Source organism: Podarcis muralis, chromosome 2 (genome assembly GCF_964188315.1).
Source record: "Podarcis muralis chromosome 2, rPodMur119.hap1.1, whole genome shotgun sequence".
NCBI lineage: Eukaryota > Metazoa > Chordata > Lepidosauria > Squamata > Lacertidae > Podarcis > Podarcis muralis.
Genome location: NC_135656.1, coordinates 6,604,999 through 6,625,097, shown reverse-complemented (window position 1 = coordinate 6,625,097; position 20,099 = coordinate 6,604,999). Strand labels below are relative to the sequence as shown.

General features: G+C 43.2%; 1 protein-coding gene across 1 annotated transcript in view; it reads right to left on the bottom strand.

Annotated features, from left to right (window-relative positions):
- LOC114592996 (keratin, type II cytoskeletal 75-like) overlaps window positions 1-12,759 on the bottom strand; it is a 16,525-nt gene extending 3,766 nt beyond the window's left edge. The window contains exons 1-7 of the mRNA XM_028721457.2: window positions 12,194-12,759; window positions 9,307-9,521; window positions 7,863-7,923; window positions 5,544-5,639; window positions 5,241-5,405; window positions 3,801-3,926; window positions 1,802-2,022 (exon numbers count right to left, since the gene is read on the bottom strand). Of these exons, the coding sequence (XP_028577290.2) occupies window positions 1,802-2,022; window positions 3,801-3,926; window positions 5,241-5,405; window positions 5,544-5,639; window positions 7,863-7,923; window positions 9,307-9,521; window positions 12,194-12,673 (1,364 nt within the window). The 5' untranslated portion in view covers window positions 12,674-12,759. The remainder of the gene's footprint in view (window positions 1-1,801; window positions 2,023-3,800; window positions 3,927-5,240; window positions 5,406-5,543; window positions 5,640-7,862; window positions 7,924-9,306; window positions 9,522-12,193) is intronic.
- Window positions 12,760-20,099: the final 7,340 nt, after the last annotated feature.

Genomic DNA, 20,099 nt, shown 5'->3' with positions numbered 1-20,099 from the left:
GGAAATGCCGTTTACCTTCCCGCCGGAGCGGTACCTATTTATCTACTTGCACCTTGACGTGCTTTCGAACAATTGCAGGAATAGGTTCTGGTAAATTTTAAAAAATGGCTCAGAGTGCAGTATCGATTCAGCAGCAGTTGCTGATGCTCTTCATCAAGGAAATTTGGCTAAGTGTGAATGAAAACTTGATTTCTGCAACATTTAAGTACACCCCTGCCATTGAGAATGTAAGTACAGTATAGGACTGCAGCCTTGTTGTTGTTATCCGTTATTGCTTATGGCTCATCAATGTGGCAAAGCATCACCTCTGTACAGGGATGAGGATCCCATGGTCCTTCAGACATTGTCAGAATCAAACTCCCAGCCAGCATGACCAACAATCAGGGATGATGAGAACTGTAGACCATCAACACATGGAGGACCACAGGATTCCCATTCTGAATATGAGCATTGCTAGACTGAATCCATTTGTACTTGCTAGCATTATTGTTAGCAAAGCAAATTGCTTGATAATCTACTTACATCGTAAAGATTGTATCCACATACAGTGAATACTGCCAAGCAACTTTTTTAAAACAAACCAACAAGCATTGGTGCTATACTAGTACTGCCACTGTTCACAGGTTGATTGCATTATCTAGTCCTTATATAAAGGGGAAAGCAACATCTTCCATTATTTTTTCAAGCAGCACTGAATGAAACTGATCATGTGCCCTCTTCAGGATTTGCTGGCAAAACTGGCTTCCCCTGTCCCAATAGCACTGAGCTTCATCAAACTAGCTAGAAGCTTGTTAGTATCACCCAGGCTTATTTATTATTATTGCTATTATTATTATTATTATTATTATTATTATTGCTCCAACACTGACTGTACAGGAGGATGAAGATGGGGGATGTAGGAAGCAGCATTAACAATGTAAGATTGCTTATCGTTACATGAGACACTGGTGGTGGAATCTACACACATACTAAAAACGTTCTGAAAATGCTTTTTAAAAACATTTTAAAAAATACATTGAATTTTCCATAAGACTCACCATCGCCATCCTGTGTCATATTGTATATTGCATTTAAAACATTTTATTTGCAGCTGTATAGGTGAGTCCAGTGTTTGTTCTGATCTCAGAAGATTGTGATGGGATTTATACAACAACAACAACAACAACAACAGAACAAATCAACATTTGAAGTAGACAGGGCAACAGGGTAAATGAGAACAGAACTTTCTGAGATCAGTTCCTGGATTCTCAAGAATAAATTAAGGAGTGAAACGCATCAATGCCAGAGAAAATGGTGAGTATGGAAACAAAGCCACTTCCGAGCTAGGGAGGAGGTGGGGTTGCGGGCTTCATGCCCCTCCCCACACTCGCGGGGGCTGCCTTCCGCCCCCGCGATATCAGGGAATCCTCGGACGCGTCATCCCCGGGCCAGCCGGTAAAGGATTCCGGGGGGCGTGGCCTTGTCCTAAGCCTATGGAGGTGTGGGCCCACGGCACGTCCCCAAGGGGTAACTCCAGGGGGAGCTCCTAGTTGACGTGCCTCAGCAGGACTCCCCCTACTGGTGGTTAACCCTTACCGGTCTTCTAGCAAGCGGGCTGAAGCCGGGTAGTTGTTAGGACCAATGCCTAAGCCAATACCGCTCAATTCCTGTAATCAATAAAGTTGTGGCCTAATTTGACCCATTAACCTGAATTCTTGTGTCTCGTGTCATTATTTCTGAGGGGGGAGGCAAGAACTCGCCACGCAACTAGTCCTAGTGTGGACAGCCTATCAGCCATGACATTGGTTTTCACCAAACCCACCTCCATTCTTCTCCTTCCAGGAGGGTCCTGTAGGTGGCAATCTCGATATCCAGGGCTAGCTTAATATTCAAAAGTTCCTGATAATCACGCAAAAGGCGGGCCAACTCCTCCTTAGCCTTCTGCATGGCATTCTCCAGATCCAACAGCTTTTCCCTGGCATCTTTGAGGGCTATCTCTCCACGTTCTTCAGCTTCAGCAATAGATGACTGAAGATGGACACACTATGGAGAAAACGCAAAGAACAGAATTCAGCTCACATAGAAATCAGCTCATATAACCAGAGCTTCTTTTGGGGGGCTTTTTTTCAGGGCAAACATTAACCATTTTAATTATTATTTATTATTTTCATAAAATTTCCATATGCCCAGTACAGTCTCAAACTGATACAAGAATTACCATAAGAACACTAACTTAAGAACATAGCACACAGCTTTCTAACAAATTGAAATAACAGAGCCACAAGGAAAAGTCCTTAACACAGTCACAATCTCCATTTCATTGTCAAGTACAAGTTAGGAACAGTCTTGACAAAAGGTCTACCCATAAATTTAATAATTGGGGCTTTAAGAATTTACACCACAAGTGACAGTGCTTTGAATGTTTCAAATGCTTCTTTCTGCCTCTAAATGAACGATTCATTCATTTGGATTACTGGAGTCCATTTTTATGTCCTTAACTCTCGGGTGTAGCTATGCAGTAAGTCAAAAACAACTTAGGAATCATTGTAGTGCATGAAATTTGGTGCCTTCTAGATCAGGGGTCAGCAACCTTTTTCAGCTGTAAGCAGGTCCACCGTCCCTCATACCATGTGGTGGGCCAGACTATATTTTGGGGAGGGGGGAAACACGAATTCCTATGCCCCACAAATAACCCAGAGATGCATTTTAAATAAAAGGACACATTCTACTCATGTGAAAACACACTGATTCCTGGACTGTCCACGGGCCAGATTGAGAAGGCTATTGGGCCGCATTCGGCCCATGGGCCTTAGGTTGCCTACCCCTGTTCTAGATGATGTTGGAGTCCAGCTCCCAGCAGCCTGAGCCAGAATGACTAATATGAATTATTTGGCCTATTCCTGCTTTAGCCCCCAATTTTTTCAAAAGTAAAATTATGTCCTGCACTTCTTGAGGCATAGCATGTTACAGATTATCAGACTAAAATACATCTTTTTGAAAGAAAACTAAAAAAAAAAAAGTTCACAACTCAAAAATCCATATTTACATTTTCAAGTTTGTAGCAGTCATAATTTAAAGAATTTGTGACATACCTGTATCTATGGAATGCCAAACAGGTAAATGAGAGAACCCCATTGTGTTGTGAAAGCAGCTTTATAAACCAGGAACTGAATTATTTAGTTGAAATGGATTCAAGGCATATTTGTAGAATCAAACATAAATATTATTGCCAGCCTTGGGCTTAACTCAATATCTTTTCTTCACAAGGTGATGCTAAAACACCCTGAAAACAGGGTGAATATCACAGGTGGGGAACCTGTGGCACTTCAGATCTTGATGGACTACAACTCCCATCATCATTGACCATTGGCCAAGCTGTCTAGAGCTGATGGAGTCCGACAGAATCTGGAAGCCCACAGTTTCCCCACCCTGAATGTATATAAACTGACCCCAAAGATTGCAAAACCATAGTAAAACTGCTGGAGCTAAGTAGTGCTGGATTGAGTTGTTTTCCAGAAAGCATTACTGCTATTAAATTCTTAATTAGCTAACAATACATTCATTCCATTAAAAGTCTGTTCCCAAACCACTGCAATGTGCACTATTCACTGTAACATTATTAGACCATGGATGAGAACCATGTGACTCTCCAGACGTTGAAGGACTACAACTCGCATCATCCATGACCTCTGATTTTGCTAGCTGAGGCTGATAGGAACTGAATTCCAACAACTTATGGAGAACCTCCACAGCAGAGCAATCACTGGATGCAAACAAACAACCTTAGCTATGCACATCTGCTAAAGGAACGTGCATCTTACTTGTTTCTTCACACTTTCCGTTTCTGATCTTAGTCTGTGGATGAGTCGATTCAACTCAGAAATCTCCATCTTGGAATTTTTCAAGGCATCGTCATGTTTCCTCGCTGTGAGCTGAAGTTCCTGAAACTGATTTTAATTGACATCATAAAGCGTAACAGCAGCAGCTAGTCCTTAGGCCAAATCCATCACCAGTTGCAACTGCCTGTAGCTGCCAGTGGCTGAAGGTGAAAGAGGAGTTGGGGGGAAGCACTATGCCCCCAAAACAGGCTTAGGGGGCATGCAGGTGGAATAGAGTGGGGGGGGGGTCTCATTGCACAAGCAGACCTTGATCTACAAGTGCATACCGCACCTAGCACTAAGTTGAATTCTATCCATTAGTTCAATGGCATGCTTCAGCATGCATGAGCCTAGGTCTTGCTGATCAGAAGGTTGGCAGTTCGAATCCCCGTGATGGGGTGAGCTCCCGTTGCTCGGTCCCTGCTCCTGCCAACCTAGCAGTTCAAAAGCACATCAAGTGCAAGTAGATAAATAGGTACCACTCCGGCGGGAAGGTAAAAGACATTTCCGTGCACTGCTCTGGTTCACCAGAAGCAGCTTAGTTATGCTGGCTACATGACCCGGAAGCTGTACGCTGGCTCCCTCGGCCAGTATAGCAAGATGAGCGCTGCAACCTCAGAGTCATTCGCGACTGGACCTAATGGTCAGGGGTCCCTTTACCTTTACAGTGCTCTAACTGCGGTAATTATTTTTAGGTGGGAAATTCTCATTAACTCTCCTGTTTTGAATTTGTCAAGTTTCTTTAATTAATGTTCAGTAGGTGGGCCACTTTCCACTTGAGTTTTTCCTCCTTACAGCCACTGCATCAATTGGTGAGATCCACCATGTTCTAGAGCGTCTCTGTATGTCTCCCAGACTATAAATAAGGATTTTCTGATAATATGATTGGTAAGTCCTTATGCACTTCCCATAGATCAGGTACGCATGCCAACCGTACCTGATATTAAATCCTTCAAGATCTAGTAAGTCTGGGTTCCCCAATGAACACCAGTCCCTCAATCAGGTGAGACAGACCACCTCATAGTATAGACTTACAGTATACCTGGCAGTGAGAAGCCTCCTCTGTCCTTAATATCAATTAAGACTAGGTGTTTTGTTCTGGGACTCTTCCCCTGCTAGATGAATTTTGAAATAGATCGTTGCCATTCCCTGAGACGGTCCGTCCCACCCAGTATCAGGATCGATTGAAAGAGAAACAATAGTTTGGGGAGCACATTCATTTTTATTATAGAGATCCTTCCTAAAAAGGATAGCTTCAATCTGCTCCAGGTGTCCAAATTTCTTCTGATGAATTTGTCAAGTTTCATATGGATTTGAGTGGCATTTTAATGGCCACATTTTGCATCGCTTGTCATGTTACTTGCCCAAGCCAGACGTACACACCTTGCTTTGGTACATGGCATCTGCTTCTGCTCGGCTCCTGTTGGCCATATCTTCATACTGAGCTTTGACTTCTGCAATGATGCTGTCCAGGTCCAGGTCACGGTTGTTGTCCATTGAGAGGATGATGCTGGTGTCACTTAGCTGCCCTTGTATCTGTGAGAGCTCCTGTAAGTCACACACAAATCTTAATCAGTGGATAGCCATTGCTCTATGGAATCCAGATAAGGGTAGGAATCTTTGCAATCAGTTTATTTCATGCAGGGAATCTCAGGTGGTCCTTAGGAGAGCACAAAGTATCCTCACCACTTCATACAGGGATCTCAAGAAGTTGAGTTCATCTGTCAGAGAAGCCACCCTGGTCTCCAGCTCCACCTTGTTCATGTAGGCCGCATCTACATCCTGGGAGGGGGAAATTACATTGAAGATCATAAAGGGTTAAGAACCAGTCAAATGAACACACAGCAGTAGAGGTATAGCCTAAGCTAAGCATTTGATGAAATGGCAGGGAGTAAATCACAGACTGTGGGGCATTCCTCCTTTACTCTAGGGTCCTTTCAAATCTGCAATGCAAGGTCCTAGGCCTGCAGGGGAAGAACATTGAAAACACACCTCCCTCTGCCAAAAAAAGGTGAATCCAGTTGGAGCAGGAAGGTAAAAATGGAAACACGTTGCATCCCACCTTCCAAACATAGGCCCTCATTTTTTTGGAAGTGCTAAAAGCCTTGAAATTACCATCTTAGATCTGAGATTTGTGCCCCCCACTCTCCCAAACTTAAATCCTATGTTGAATGGAAGAGATTGTGCATCTATCATCTATCATCATCCATTTATCTATCATCTACCTATGTATGTATCTATCATCTATCTAGCATCAATCTATAGCTATCATCTATCTATATCTATCTATCATCTATCTATCTATCTATCTATCTATCATCTATCTATCTATCTATCTATCATCTATCTATCTTCTATCTATATCTATCACCTATCTATCTATCATCTATCTATCTATCTATCTATCTATCTATCTATTCTATCATCTATCTATCATCTATCATCTATCTATCTATCTATCTATCTATCATCTATCTATCTATCTATCTATCTATCAATCATCTATCTATCTATCTATATCTATCTATATCTATCTATCTATCTATCTATCTATCATCTATCTATATCTATCATCTATCTATCATCTATCTATCTATATCTATCTATCATCTATCTATATCTATCATCTATCTATCTATCATCTATCTATCTATCTATCTATCTATCTATCTATCTATCTATCATCTATCTATCTAATCTATCTATCATCTATCTATCATCTATCTATCATCTATCTATCTATCTATCTATCTATCTATCATCTATCTATCTATCTATCTATCTATCTATCTATCTATCTATCATCTACCTATCTATCTATCATCTATCTATCTATCATCTATCTATCTATCTATCTATCTATCTATATCTATCTATCTATCTATCTATCTATCTATCTATCTATCATCGATGGCATCAGCAGTTGATATCCTTGAGCAGCTGCTAGGGCTCCAGTGCTGTGGCAGGGCCCAGTACAGATGATGGTGGATTTGGAAGTCACCCACCTTTTCAGATACTCATAACACCCCCAACATAGCATCATTCTAGAGCACTGTGGGAAATCTACATGGCAGATGACTTACCGTGCTGCCTCTGCCACCAGTCCTGCTACAGCTGCCTGCCACTGCTGCCACCATAATCTCTAGCAGGTAAGCCCACCAGGAGAAATCAACATCAGAGGAGGCACACCAGAGGGCTTTATTTTTTCCCAGTGCCCACACGAACATGGAGCTCATTCTAGACATACGTGTTCATTCATTCATTTGTTTGTTTTTAATTTAACAAAACTCATGCACTGCTTTGATTGGAAATTCACTAGTTGCATACCCTCCAACATGCCACAGAGGAAAATCGGGAGAGCAGCTCCTGCACGAGTCATGTGACTTGTGTGAGAGTGTAGCCCCCCAAATGCACATCTTCCAGGGCTGCACTCTCGCGTGACCCAAAACAGGACATCATGGGATCCGATCAGAAGCTTCTGTAATTCCAGGATGTTCCGCTTAAAGCAGGACAGTTGATGGGTGGGTCGTCTGTATATTTACATATTCCCACACTCACATTCCCCTTCATTTACCTCCATTTGGAATAGGTGTGCAGAACCTTTTTCAGAGCAAAGGCCTGTGCAGCCCCCCAGGCGCCCCATGGCAATAGTGGGTAGGACCAGAGGCCCATGTGGGCAGGGAAAGGAAGGGAGATTTTAAATTTGTACAGAAGGATGGCTTTTACACAAACACACACACACAGAGGGGGGGGGAGGGAGAGAGAGGGAGGGAGAGGGAGAGAGACTCTAGCCTTCACCCTGGCACACAAGAGTCAATATCAGAGTTCATGTTACAGCCTGGAGGCTATGAAGCCAGGCCACTGAGGAGAGAGTGTGGTTGTGCAGGAAGATCCCCCAGAGCCAGAAAGAGGCCTGGGCAGAGCTATATTCAGACCTCAGGCCTGAGATATTTCACCCCTGATTTATAACGAGTGCCATCACTTTGTGTGCGTTTCAAGACTTGCCTTTTTTAGCAGTACAAATTCATTCTCAGCAGTGGTGCGCTTGTTGATTTCTTCCTCGTACCTTTCGAGAGTAAACGAAAACAAAAGCAAAGGTTGTGATGGATTTGTGGCCATGATCAGTTCAATATCTGTTTAAAGTAAAAAAAGTGGGGCACAAAACCAGGGGGAATGCCACTGGCAAGGTGAAATAGAGAGTAAGGGGCTCTCCTAATTTCTATTCTACAATGGCACTTTCCATCAAATGTGTAAACCATGATAGGAGACCTTTCTCAAAGCAAGAGCAAAGAGCACCAGGCAAATGAATGTGGTGCTGATGAGGATTGCTAGTTTATTTGTGACTGATTAGCTTAGAGACTCAGAGATTGAGGGGAATGGTCAAGGAGTGTTGCGTTCACAAAGTAAAGGAAGGATATTTACTTGAGGCGTTCTCAAAGTAAAGGAAGGATTGAACTCTGATTAATACACACCGAGACTTGAACCAGCAAGACTCTAGGAAGGGTGCGTATAATCGTGTCTCTCTGTTCCTGTCCGTGTGCAGCCCCTGGCCCAGGTAGTTTTATTCACAAAAGAACTTTTTACAGAGTGTTCGTAAGAACCAATCAGATTTCTTCTGAGCATTTCAACAAACCCACGCGGGGAGAAAGTTAAACCACCATAACTAATTAAGCACAGGGTAAACAAAGAACAGAACTACAAGGAAGAGCATTTGGCAACCCCGGAGGTAATAAACAAGCAATATACATATGATAAGAAGGATGGCCAGGAGGACAGCGGATCATGATCACCTTCATGTGAGATCTGTTTCCTGGCCCTAAGATAAACATCCTACATCAAAGAAACTTGCCCACTGTCTATGATGACCCAGGAGCCTGCCTGGTGAAGCAACTGGACTGTGTGCATGACAAGAGAAATGGGCAGCAGAGGCAAAAGGGCACGAAAAGGGCATGAATGTAGAATCTTATGGGATTTAATCAGAAACTATCGTCAATATATCAAACCCAGTCAACACAATGCTTTCATCGTGGACACGATGGCTTGATGTATATTTTATAATTCCTCATGGTAAACCCATCTGATCCCTACAAAGGAGAAGCTGGGTACTTTTGCAAGATTGTTTGCATTTCTAATTAAAAGCTAAAGGTTGCTGAAGATCTTTGGTTCAAGCCTGATGTGCTTTACCAGATGAATTTGTTCTTTAACATCTGTGGCTTGTCAGTTGTTCCTAATTAAATTTAGTTATGCTGCACACTGCTGCCTTGGTGCAGGAAAGTGCCTGTGAAGATTTGGATAACACAGCTGCCTGCATTTGAGAGCTGCTGTTCAGATTGTAGCTATGAAGGCTGTCATGATGAGCTCCTGAACTTCAAAATGTACGTCTCCATCACTGGGGAATTGCACTCCGGGTGGGAAGAACTGAGCGCTGGCCTTGCCTTTCCTCACCTACCTGCGCTTAAAGTCTTCCACTAGATCCTGCATGTTCTTCAGTTCTGAACCCAGCCTCCCTCTTTCACCCTTTAGAGAGTCTAGATGTTTCCTCAAGCTGTTGGTGTAGGCCTCAAAGAGGGAATCCATGTTGCTCTTCGCGTGGGAGATGGGTTGCTGCTGCAGGAGGTTCCATTTGGTTTCTAGGACTTTGTTCTGCTGCTCGAGGAATCGAACCTGAGGATCAAACAGATTGAAAGGGAGGCTGAGTGTCTTTGCAAGTACCCAACACAGCACTGGTGAGCAGCTTCAACATGCATATAGGAATGGCCAAGGGTAGTCGCACTGCAGCTCTAAGCCCTTCCAGGCATAGCATGGAAAGCAATTGTACTAAAATGTCACATGACATAAAAGAAAAGTAACTGAACTGTTGAATTTTTTTAGTGCAAATTTTGAAGTCCAAAATGCTCAAATTCAGGTTTCGACAGGGCACTCTCTATCAGGGGTAGCCAATGTGATGCCCTTCAGAAGTGGTTGGACCAGAACTCCCATAAGTTCCATCCAGCGCAGTCAATGGTCGGGGATGGTGGGAGTTGTGGTCCAGCAACATCTGACTGGAGGTCACAATATTGGCTATTCCTGATATTACAGTGGTGCCTCGGGTTACATATGCTTCGGGTTACAGACTCCACTAACCCAGAAATAGTACCTCGGGTGAAGAACTTTGCTTCAGGGTGAGAACAGAACGGCAGAATCCGAGACCAGGGAGAAGAGTCGGTGGAAGAAGATTGGAAGAAATTTAAAGACTATTTACAGAAATACTGCAAAATTAATGAATGTCAGAATGATGTTGGATTGAAGTTATAAGCAGCAATGTTATAAAGATGTGTAAAAATGGATTGTTAACAGGGGATAATCTAAAGTTATAATATATTAAGATTAAAGATTAGGATAAAAACAAAGAGGGAAAGGATTTGCTGAACCAACTAATTGAACTGGATACAAAAAAGGGAGGTGTGAGGAGGTCTGGGGAACAAGCGAATGAAAGATAAGACACGGAAAGATTGAATTGTTTTTAACTGTTTTTACTTTGTATTTTTTCTTTTTCTTTTTCCTTTTTGTAATATTTTGAAAACTTTAATAAAAATCTTTTTTTAAAAAAAAGAAAAGAGAGAGGACAGAAATCACGCAGTGGCGCGCAGCAGCAGCAGGAGGCCCCATTAGCTAAAGTGGTGTTTCAGGTTAAGAACGGACCTCCGGAACGAATTAAGTACATAACCAGAGGTACCACTGTAATTGCAAAGGCAATCCTTATGTAGTCAAAACAATTCCACCCATGCTGTAGATGGTAGTATCTGCACTCATGGGGGAACCCCAATTTTGCAAAAGCACACACACGCAAAATCAGAACACCATGTGGAAATGGGAACTTCAAAAGCAGCACATTGAGGACAGTATGCCGAGTGACCACAAAATGCTGGCTATTGAAGGAGAGCATGGAAAACTTCCTGAGAGGAGGGAGAGGAAATGGAATGGAGTCCTGGAAAAGGGCATGACTGGCTGGCTGGCTGGAACCCTTAACTGGAACACTCCACATTGGATGCATGACTGACTGAATAAATGGTAAGTCTGGATGATAATGCTTAACATTCTATTATTATTTTCCTTGCCAAATCCTGTACATACAAGACGTTTTCTAAACACCCTGGTCCTGATTCAGCTGTGGTTGCAGAAACAGCCTTGGATGAAAGTGGTCTCACTCTCTTTTCAATATGATTTGGATAAAGACTGCAGTATGCATGAGCAATAAGATGTTAATATCCATTGACTGGCTGCACACACAAATGTCTACTTCTGCAAATGGATATCACTTGCTGGATGGAGATCATAAGCAATCATAAAACTATGCGTTCAAATTGGGGGAAGAGAATCAAATTAGGAAAATTTCCTTGAGTTTTCTTTTCAATGTTATTTCTTCTCTAGCACATAGGAAGCAGCATCACAGAAAATATTGTGGTGTATTGCGTGTCCCATCCAGTCTACATTGAAGAAATCACCTGACTGCTTTACTATGTAGCTTGCAACCCATGTTACCACATGCTGTTTTCTCTCAGATGGAAACAGGGGATGTACCCAGAATACATTGTTAGAAGATCTTCTTACAAATGTAAAGAAGAAGAAGAAAAGTTTGGATTTGATATCCCGCTTTATCACTACCCAAAGGAGTCTCAAAGTGGCTAACATTCTCCTTTCCCTTCCTCCCCCACAACAAACACTCTGTGAGGTGAGTGGGGCTGAGAGACTTCAGAGAAGTATAACTAGCCCAAGGTCACCCAGCAGCTGCATGTGGAGGAGTGGGGAATCAAACCCGGTTCACCAGATTACAAGTCCACCGCTCTTAACCACTACACCACACTGGCTAACTGAAAGGAGCCCATTCCCTTAACATCACCAAGCTTCATTAGAAGATTTCCAAATCAATTTGAAAAAGGACAGTCTTATTAAATCATCCATCTGTCCCCATTCTGTGAATTACGGTTCAGTGTTTCTACTAAAATGTCTATTTTTCATTTATTTTAATTTGCCATAATGAAAAGACAGGCAGAATCCAAGAAAGCTGACCCGTTCCCCAATTTAGATAATAATTGGCCAAAGTAGATGCCTATATAATTGTCAGTGTGTCCATTGGTGGTGACAAGTGAGATAAGAATTGTAAAGTGTTTGCACGAAGGGGGGAAGAGGCAGATAATCATATATAATTTAAAAATGTATGAACTAACATAATCACAGGCATATCAATTTGGAGTACTGCTAAATATTTCCTGTTTGACAAAGGAATTTAGTAACAGTTTAGTAATATGTAACAACAGTAAGAAGCGGTTAGTTAACACAGCGGCTCAAAATCCTACCTTGTCTATAAAGGAAGCAAATTTGTCATTGAGGTTCTTGATCTGCTCTCTTTCTTCTCTGCGTACTTTCTGGATCTCAGGATCAATTTCCAGGTTAAGTGGCGCCAGGAGGCTCTGGTTAATGATGACTTCTGGGATGCTACCCGGAGGATGAGAAAGAAACCCAGGGCCATTCCTTCCATTGCCAAAGTTGCCATTGGCCCATCCACCACCAGGAAATCCACCAAAACTAACCCCAGCATTGCTACCAAATCCACCTCCACGATGTGCACCTCCAGGAACCACACTCTGGGAGATGCGCTTAGTACCCCCCAGATTGTAAAGGCTTCTGCTGTAAATGCCACCAATTCCACTTGCTGCTCCGGCGCTTCTTCGGCTAGGAGAGGAGGCCTTGACCCTGCCCCCTCCGAAAAGAATTGCAGAACCAGCACTAAACCCCCTCCCTCCATTCAGAGCTCTGGCATTCAGCTGTCGACTCATTGCGGCATAAAGGTGGCGGCGTAGAGAGAGATGAACAGTCCAAAATCCTCTCCAAGTCTTCCTTTATATGGCTTTCAGAAGCTGGGCTTGGTTGGAGAAGTGAAATGAAAGAAATTCGAACTATTCACAGGCTTGGTTAGTCTGGCACCAGCCCATCCTTTCTTGAAACCCACTAAATAATATGTCCACACCTAGTGGGTCTGGGTGAAATGCAAAAAATGACTTTCATTGAGATTATCAGACGTTCACCTTGCAAACATTTTAACTCCAGAAGCCTACCCCTATATAATTAACACAGTATCTGCCTCTAGTTGAAATCCATATTTCATCATCCTTGTCACTCATGACCAACATAGGTATTAAATTGTCAGCTATAAACATTCAGAAAGCTTTTATTTTTCCCCCCCTTTAGTTTCTTTATACTATTTACTGCAGTCAAGTAAATGTATCCCTCCCTCATTGGTAATTTATGGGAGTGGTTGACAATTTGTGAAGTATATTGCCCCTCCCCCTTCCATTCAGAAGTTATTATTATTTATCTTTTTAAAAAAGAATATTATTGGTTTTTTTCACAATTTTATACATTTTAACTTAACCATTTCAAACATTAAAGTAAGACCACATTACAAGGTCTCTTGAACCTTCAGACCTACTTCCCTCCCTCCATGGGTTCTGTATTTAAGATTAAATTTATTGCATCTTTTACCATTGTCCATCTGTTATATATCCATAGTTACCATAGTTAATTCCACATTACAAGTGTCATTACGTCCCTGCCATCATTGCATGTATTATTATTTAATTATCCACTTTGAGGGACAATTCTGGAAGGCAATCTGTAATACAGAAAGGGAGGCATGTGGATTTCTAAGTTAAGAATTTTGAAATTGACTTCCTGCCACAGACAGGCCTCCAGCTACAAATGCTGGGGGTTTTTTGGGTGGGGGAGGGAATGACCTGATTACCAAGGAAAAAACAAACCCCTTTAAAATGCTAGGAATCCCTGGGCAATGAATGCCTGTGTGAGAAGCGGGACACTTACCCCATTCCTATTTATTAGAGTGTCTGTGTAGAACCCAGACAACTGTACAGCCCCCGGTCCTTCCTCTGCTGGCACTGGGTCTCTGGTCCTGATTCCTGGGCCCATAACCATGTTGGGTTCTTCCTAATCTCGTGTAGTGCTGTGGTCTAAACCACTGAGCCTTGGGCTTGCCAATCCAAAGGTCAGCGGTTTGAATCCTTGCTACGGGGTGAGCTCTCGTTGCTCAGTCCCAACTCCTGCCAACCTAGCATTTCAAAAGCATAGCAAAATGCAAGTAGATAAAAAGGTACCGCTCTGGCAGGAAGGTACACGGCGTTTCCATGTGCTGCTCTGGTTTCGCCAGAAGCGGCTTAGTCATGCTGGCCACATGACCTGGAAAAACTGTCTGCAGACAAACACCGGCTCCTTCGGCTTGCAAAGCGAGATGAGCGCCGCAACGCCAGAGTCATTCGCGACTGGACTTAACTGTCAGGGGTCCCTTTACCTTTACTCTTGTGTAGGACTCTGGCAGAGGCACATGCCCGACTGGCAAGTTCTCTCCCTCCTGGTCTGTCGTTTGGGAGCTTCAAAAGCTTTCTTCAGCACACTTACGATCCTGCAGAGTATTGGCGGTTTGCATAACAGACTCAATAGCTCAGCATCTCGGCTAATCTACTTTATTTACATATAATACACTCAGAGCATTCTGCCTTAGCCCCTTCCTCTTTCTCAACAGAGAGCAACGAGAGAAAGAAACAAAGGACAATAGTCCTACATCGAGGAACACAGTAACACAAAACATCCTGTCTCCGTCACTTCCCACACTGTGGAATGAAAACATACACCGTCATATGATAGACAACAATCCCATGACTGCAAACATGGAGCAAGAATCCAAACATGGAGCACCACTTACCAACATTCAACTGAGTGTCACAAGAACATAAGAAGAGTTCTGCTGGATCAGACCAATGGCCCATCTAGTTCAACATCCTGTTCTCCCATGGGCACCCCAGATGCCCGTGGGAAAACCCTCAAGCAGGGCCTGAGCACAAGCGCATTCTCCCCTTCCACAGTTCCCAGCCACTAGTATTCTGGTGTCTCTAGACCAGGGTCACTTGCATTCATTAACCATGTTAAATATCTACGTAAGATGTACTGAGGTGGATTAAAAAAAAAGTTTGAGGAAAATGAGGTCCTATTGGGATCTTTGGAATGCTGTAAGAATATGATTAGGAAATAATAATTTCAAAAATGGCTATACAGTGGTACCTCGGGTTACATACGCTTCAGGTTACACACTCCGCTAACCCAGAAATAGTGCTTCAGGTTAAGAACTTTGCTTCAGGGTGAGAACAGAAATCGTGCTCCAGCGGCACGGCAGCAGCAGGAGGCCCCATTAGCTAAAGTGGTGCTTCAGGTTAAGAACAGTTTCAGGTTAAGTACGGACCTCTGAAACGAATTAAGTACTTAACCTGAGGTTTGTCCATCCTATAATAATGAATGATAATTTTGTATGTTTTTTGTATTGATATGGTACATGTGTGTGTGTGTAGTAAATGTATAAATGAATTGTTTGGGTTTCTTTTAATATAATATTAAAGCAGAGGTTGCCAACATGGTGCCCATGGGCACACATGGGCCCCTCAAAGACTTTGCAGGTGCCCACAGGACCCTCTCCTTCCACCTTGCTGAAATTAGGCTTGAAACGATCATTCTACTGTAGCCAAAAGCACATCAAGAGGTGCAATGGTCATAAGACCAACTACATATGGCCTTCTCATAAGATCATTAAGTCCAGAATCTAAAATTACCTACCACCACTACTCTGACAAACACTTGGTGGTGGTTAGTCAGGCAGGTAGAGTCCGATTGGAGCTATCCAAGGTCCTGCAACTCTAGTCTGACCCCATTCTGGACTTTGGTTAGCTCATCTGACCCTAGAACAGGCATGTCCAAAGTCCGTTTTGGGGGCCTAATCTGGGCCTGCCGGTCGATTTAATCTGGCCCCCGTGGCAGTATAAATCAGTAAAAAAAAATCAGTAAAAAAAAAAAAGCTCAACAACTTTGGTCGGCCCTCACGCATGCTCACTTCATCAAATTTGGCCCTCTTTGAAAAATGTTTGTGCACCCCTGCCCTAGAAAAAGTGAAAGGCCATGTAAGAGTTTAGAGCTTGACTAAGGAACATAGGAAGCTGCTTTCTGTTGAGTCAGACTAATTGTTCATGTAGTTCAGTAGGCTGCACAGCATCCTTACAACATAGTGCAAAGAGTAGGGTGTGTTCCTGTGGTGCCTAGGCAACTGGGAAATGCTTGCTTTCGTTTGGCAAGTGTTGTGCAGGTACTTAGGCAACATTGGGGGGGAGGTGGATTGCCAAACTCTTCGCACTCTGTGCTGTGGTTGCAGCATCATTCCGAAAGCTAGGAAAGCATCTCCACCCTTGGGACAAAGAGATGATCATAGCTGCAAACTGTCAGAGAATCAAAGCTAAAGTATCTGGGCAACAGATCAGAACCAGAGAGGGCACACCAATTTCATAGAATCATAGAATTGCAGAGTTGGAAGGGACCACAAGGGTCATTTCTGCTCATCTTTCATAACCTTTGCTGTTAGCTTTCACCCCCCCCCCCATACTCATCAGTCTCCAACCTCTGATGCACCAGACACAGCCAGGATCTGGTCCCTTCATCTACCAGGTTCTCTTTCCTGTCAGGTTAGGCTAGGCTTCTGCCCCATTCCACTAGATTCCACTCCATAACCTATCAGGCAGCATCCCTTACTTCAGAAAAGGGGACCTGTGGCCTTTCAGATGGTATTGGACTCCAAATCCCATCAGCCTTAGCCAGCATGGCTAATGACTAGAGATGATATGAGCTGTATTCCAGCAACATATCTGCAGGTTCTCCACCCCTGTATTGTTATAGCCTCTGCCCTCTGGGTCTTAGGATCTCGGTGGACCAAGCAACCCTAAGTCAGGTGGAGAAGCATCTGGGCAGATTGGCATGAAATGAATCAGCTAGATTCAAGTGTTCTGTTAGCTAAGGCTTGGGTTACAGGGAGACTGAGGGCTTGTGGTGGCAGTCTGGATATTATTGCCCAAATCTTCAGAGATACAGACCCTGGGGGTCAGGGCAGAGCCTGAGAGGCTAGCAGGTCATGGCAAAATGTCCCTGGTAGGTTGAGGTGGAGCCTGGAAGTGTGCAGTTGGTCTAGCGACTGGATCATGCTAGGGTCAGGGATGAGTCCTGTCACAAAAACCCATAGTTTAGGTATCCTACGCCCATAGTTTAGGTCAGTGGTGTCCAAACTTTTTTCAAAGAGGACCAGATTTGATGAAGTGAAGGGCCATGGGGGCCGACCAAAGGGCCAACCAAAGTTGTTGACCTTTTTTAGGATTGAAGTTGTTGAGCTTTCTTTAGGGTTGGAGCTGTTGAGCTTCTTTTAGGATTGAGGTTGTTGAGGGTTTTTTACCGACCGGCAGGCAGGATTAGGCCCCCAAAATGGACTTAAATGGAGGTTTAACTAAGATTTTAATGTGTAGTGTGGAAGAGACATCATTCACTTAGAGTCCAAGGAGGAGGCAAAACTGCTGAGTCTTTGTGACTTTAAGATTGAATATTATGTGGTATGTTGCTTCCTTCTCTCTCTGTCATCCTGGGACTCTATGAACCAGGACTGTTTGTGAGCAAGATGGGAAAGTGACAGAGGTCAGTATCACCCAGTTTGAGCAGTAAAGATCTGGGCACACTGAACCATATGAACCAGCAGAAATGTAGAGAATCACACAGGCTTAACTGCAACTTGAAGGTGTAGGTGCATATATAGGAGAAGAAGTGTGGTAAGAGACAGGATAAACAGGCTGAATTCATTAGGGTGGGGTCTAGAATTTACCTATTGCAGAAAACAGTATTGCAGAGGTGTAACCTGTTAGGGTGTGGCCAATTATGCATCATCACAAAGAGAGGGCAAAAGAGGGCACAGATTTGCATCAAAATGGCAGGTGCTGATTTAGATGAATAGATGCACATTTATTAATAATTTCTAAGATTCAAATCCAAATACATAAAAAGAGCCCTACTGGATCAGGCCACATGATGGTTCTCACGGTTGCCAACCAGATGCCCCCAAGGGAAATCTAAGCAGGACCTGAACACAAAAGCATTCTTCACTCTTGTGGCTTCTAGCAGCTGGTATTCAGAACCATTACCGCCTCCAATTGCGGAGGCCGAGCAAAAGTGTCAGTGGATTAATCTAATCTTTTGAAAGAATTAGATAAATTAAGGGAGGATAAAGCTAATTCTTTTAAAAGATTAGATTAATCCAAGTTGGCAGCCATCACTGCCTCCTGTAGGAATAAGTACATCTCACCATAGTGGGGAAAACTGTGGCCAAGTGACCTGTGTACCTGTTGGCAGACAACTTCAAGGCCACGCCTTTCCTTTCTTTACCCCAGACCTGGACCAGAAAAGAGCTGCAAAAATTTCTGGTTTGCTTTTAAATGCTGGTAAAAGTGCTTGTTATTGCTTTTAGAAATTGTTTGTTACATTTGTACTGGGACCTTATGGTGAAGCATGAGTAAAGGTAAAGGTAAAGGGACCCCTGTCCACTAGGTCTAGATGTGGCCAACTCTGGGGTTGCGGCGCTCATCTCGCTTTATTGGCCGAGGGAGCCAGCGTACAGCTTCCAGGTCATGTGGCCAGCATGACTAAGCCGCTTCTGGCGAACCAGAGCAGCGCACAGAAACGCTGTTTACCTTCCTGCCGGAGCGGTACCTATTTATCTACTTACACTTTGATGTGCTTTTGAACTGCTAGGTTGGCAGGAGCAGGGACCGAGAAATGGGAGCTCACCCCGTCGCTGGGATTCAAACCACCAACCTTCTGATCGGCAAGTCCTAGGCTCTGTGGTTTAGACCACAGCGCCACCAGCATCCCGAGGAAGCATGAGTAAGAAATCTAAATATAATAATAATTAATAATAATAATGTTTTGTATTGCTTATATGATGGCTTTATCATTATGCTATAAGCATAATTGCTTACTTTTAGTGGTTACCTTTAAAAGAAGAAAATGATTGTTGTAATGGTTGTAGTACAAAAAGAAAAATCTACAACAATTGCATTCCCCCTTTTTTCAGTGTGTGTGTGTTACTTACACACACACACACACACACACACACACACACACTTTTAGCCAGTTTCAGTTTAGACCAGGAGGATGTACTGCAGCTGCCTTTCTTATCTAGCAGACAGGCAGACTTATTCCTCATTCACACTTTCCATGATGACATCAGCAAGCCTCCACCCATTACAGTACAATGTACAGATCCATTGTGGCTGTTGCCATGGCAGTGAACTCATCAAATGATTAGCAGGTGAAATACCTGGGATGTCTTTGGCAAGATGTCCATGAAACTCTGGGGGTGATGATGATGATAAATTTGCCATCCTTTTAACAAACATTTGGACTGGCCTGTTCACACTGTTTGTAAGAGACCAATCTGTTCTCATCCACTTCATGTCTCATGTTTGCCATCTAATCTATGTAAATAGACTCCCAGAAGCTGGGAAGAGGTTCCAGTGATTAGAGGGTCAGCCTTCATAGCCCCCCATAGTTCTTGGCCCCTTTCCCATGGCTCTGAGTCTCCACCTACATACTGTTGCCTACCCCCGCCACTCTATTCTTTACCAGAAAAAATCAGAAGAAATTCTGAGTCTTCAGAATGCAAATTTAGAATAAATTATACTTTGCAACATTTATGCAAAATGTAGCAGCCTGCATAATTTATTCAAAAGGAAGAATTTGGCACACATGGTATTTTTCGTAGTTCAAGGAATGACTCTAGGTTTTCTTCCAGGATTCTCTTTCTACTAGATTCTGCTGGCTCATGGTGACACCCTCCTACTGTCAATTTTGAAAGGCGAGGGCATGTAAAAGGATGTTCATAGGGGCTTCAGATCTCCCTTTTTTCACAGACAAAGCAAAACCAAAGCCTCTATTCCAGGCATCCCCAACCTGCGGCCCTCCAGATGTTTTGGCCTACAACTCCCATGATCCCTAGCTAACAGGACCAGTGGTCAGGGATGATGGGAATTGTAGTCCAAAACATCTGGAGGGCCAAAGGTTGGGAATGCCTGCTCTATTCCAAAACCAGCCTCTTCCTGTCAGGAAACATTTAAGGGCCAGTGAGCAGCAAGTGGTTCTTTAAGTGGCTACTATTGTTTCATTTTGAAAAGAAATGCTTAATTTATTTAGATTGCTCTCCCCTAGGACATATTCACAACCAGCATTAGGAACACCTCTTAGTCTCACCTGTGACACTTGTGAACTAATGTAATGAAGCATGCTGTGAACCAGAGACTTGTTTTAACTGCAATGAGAGGCTAGAAGGTGGATTCCTATCCT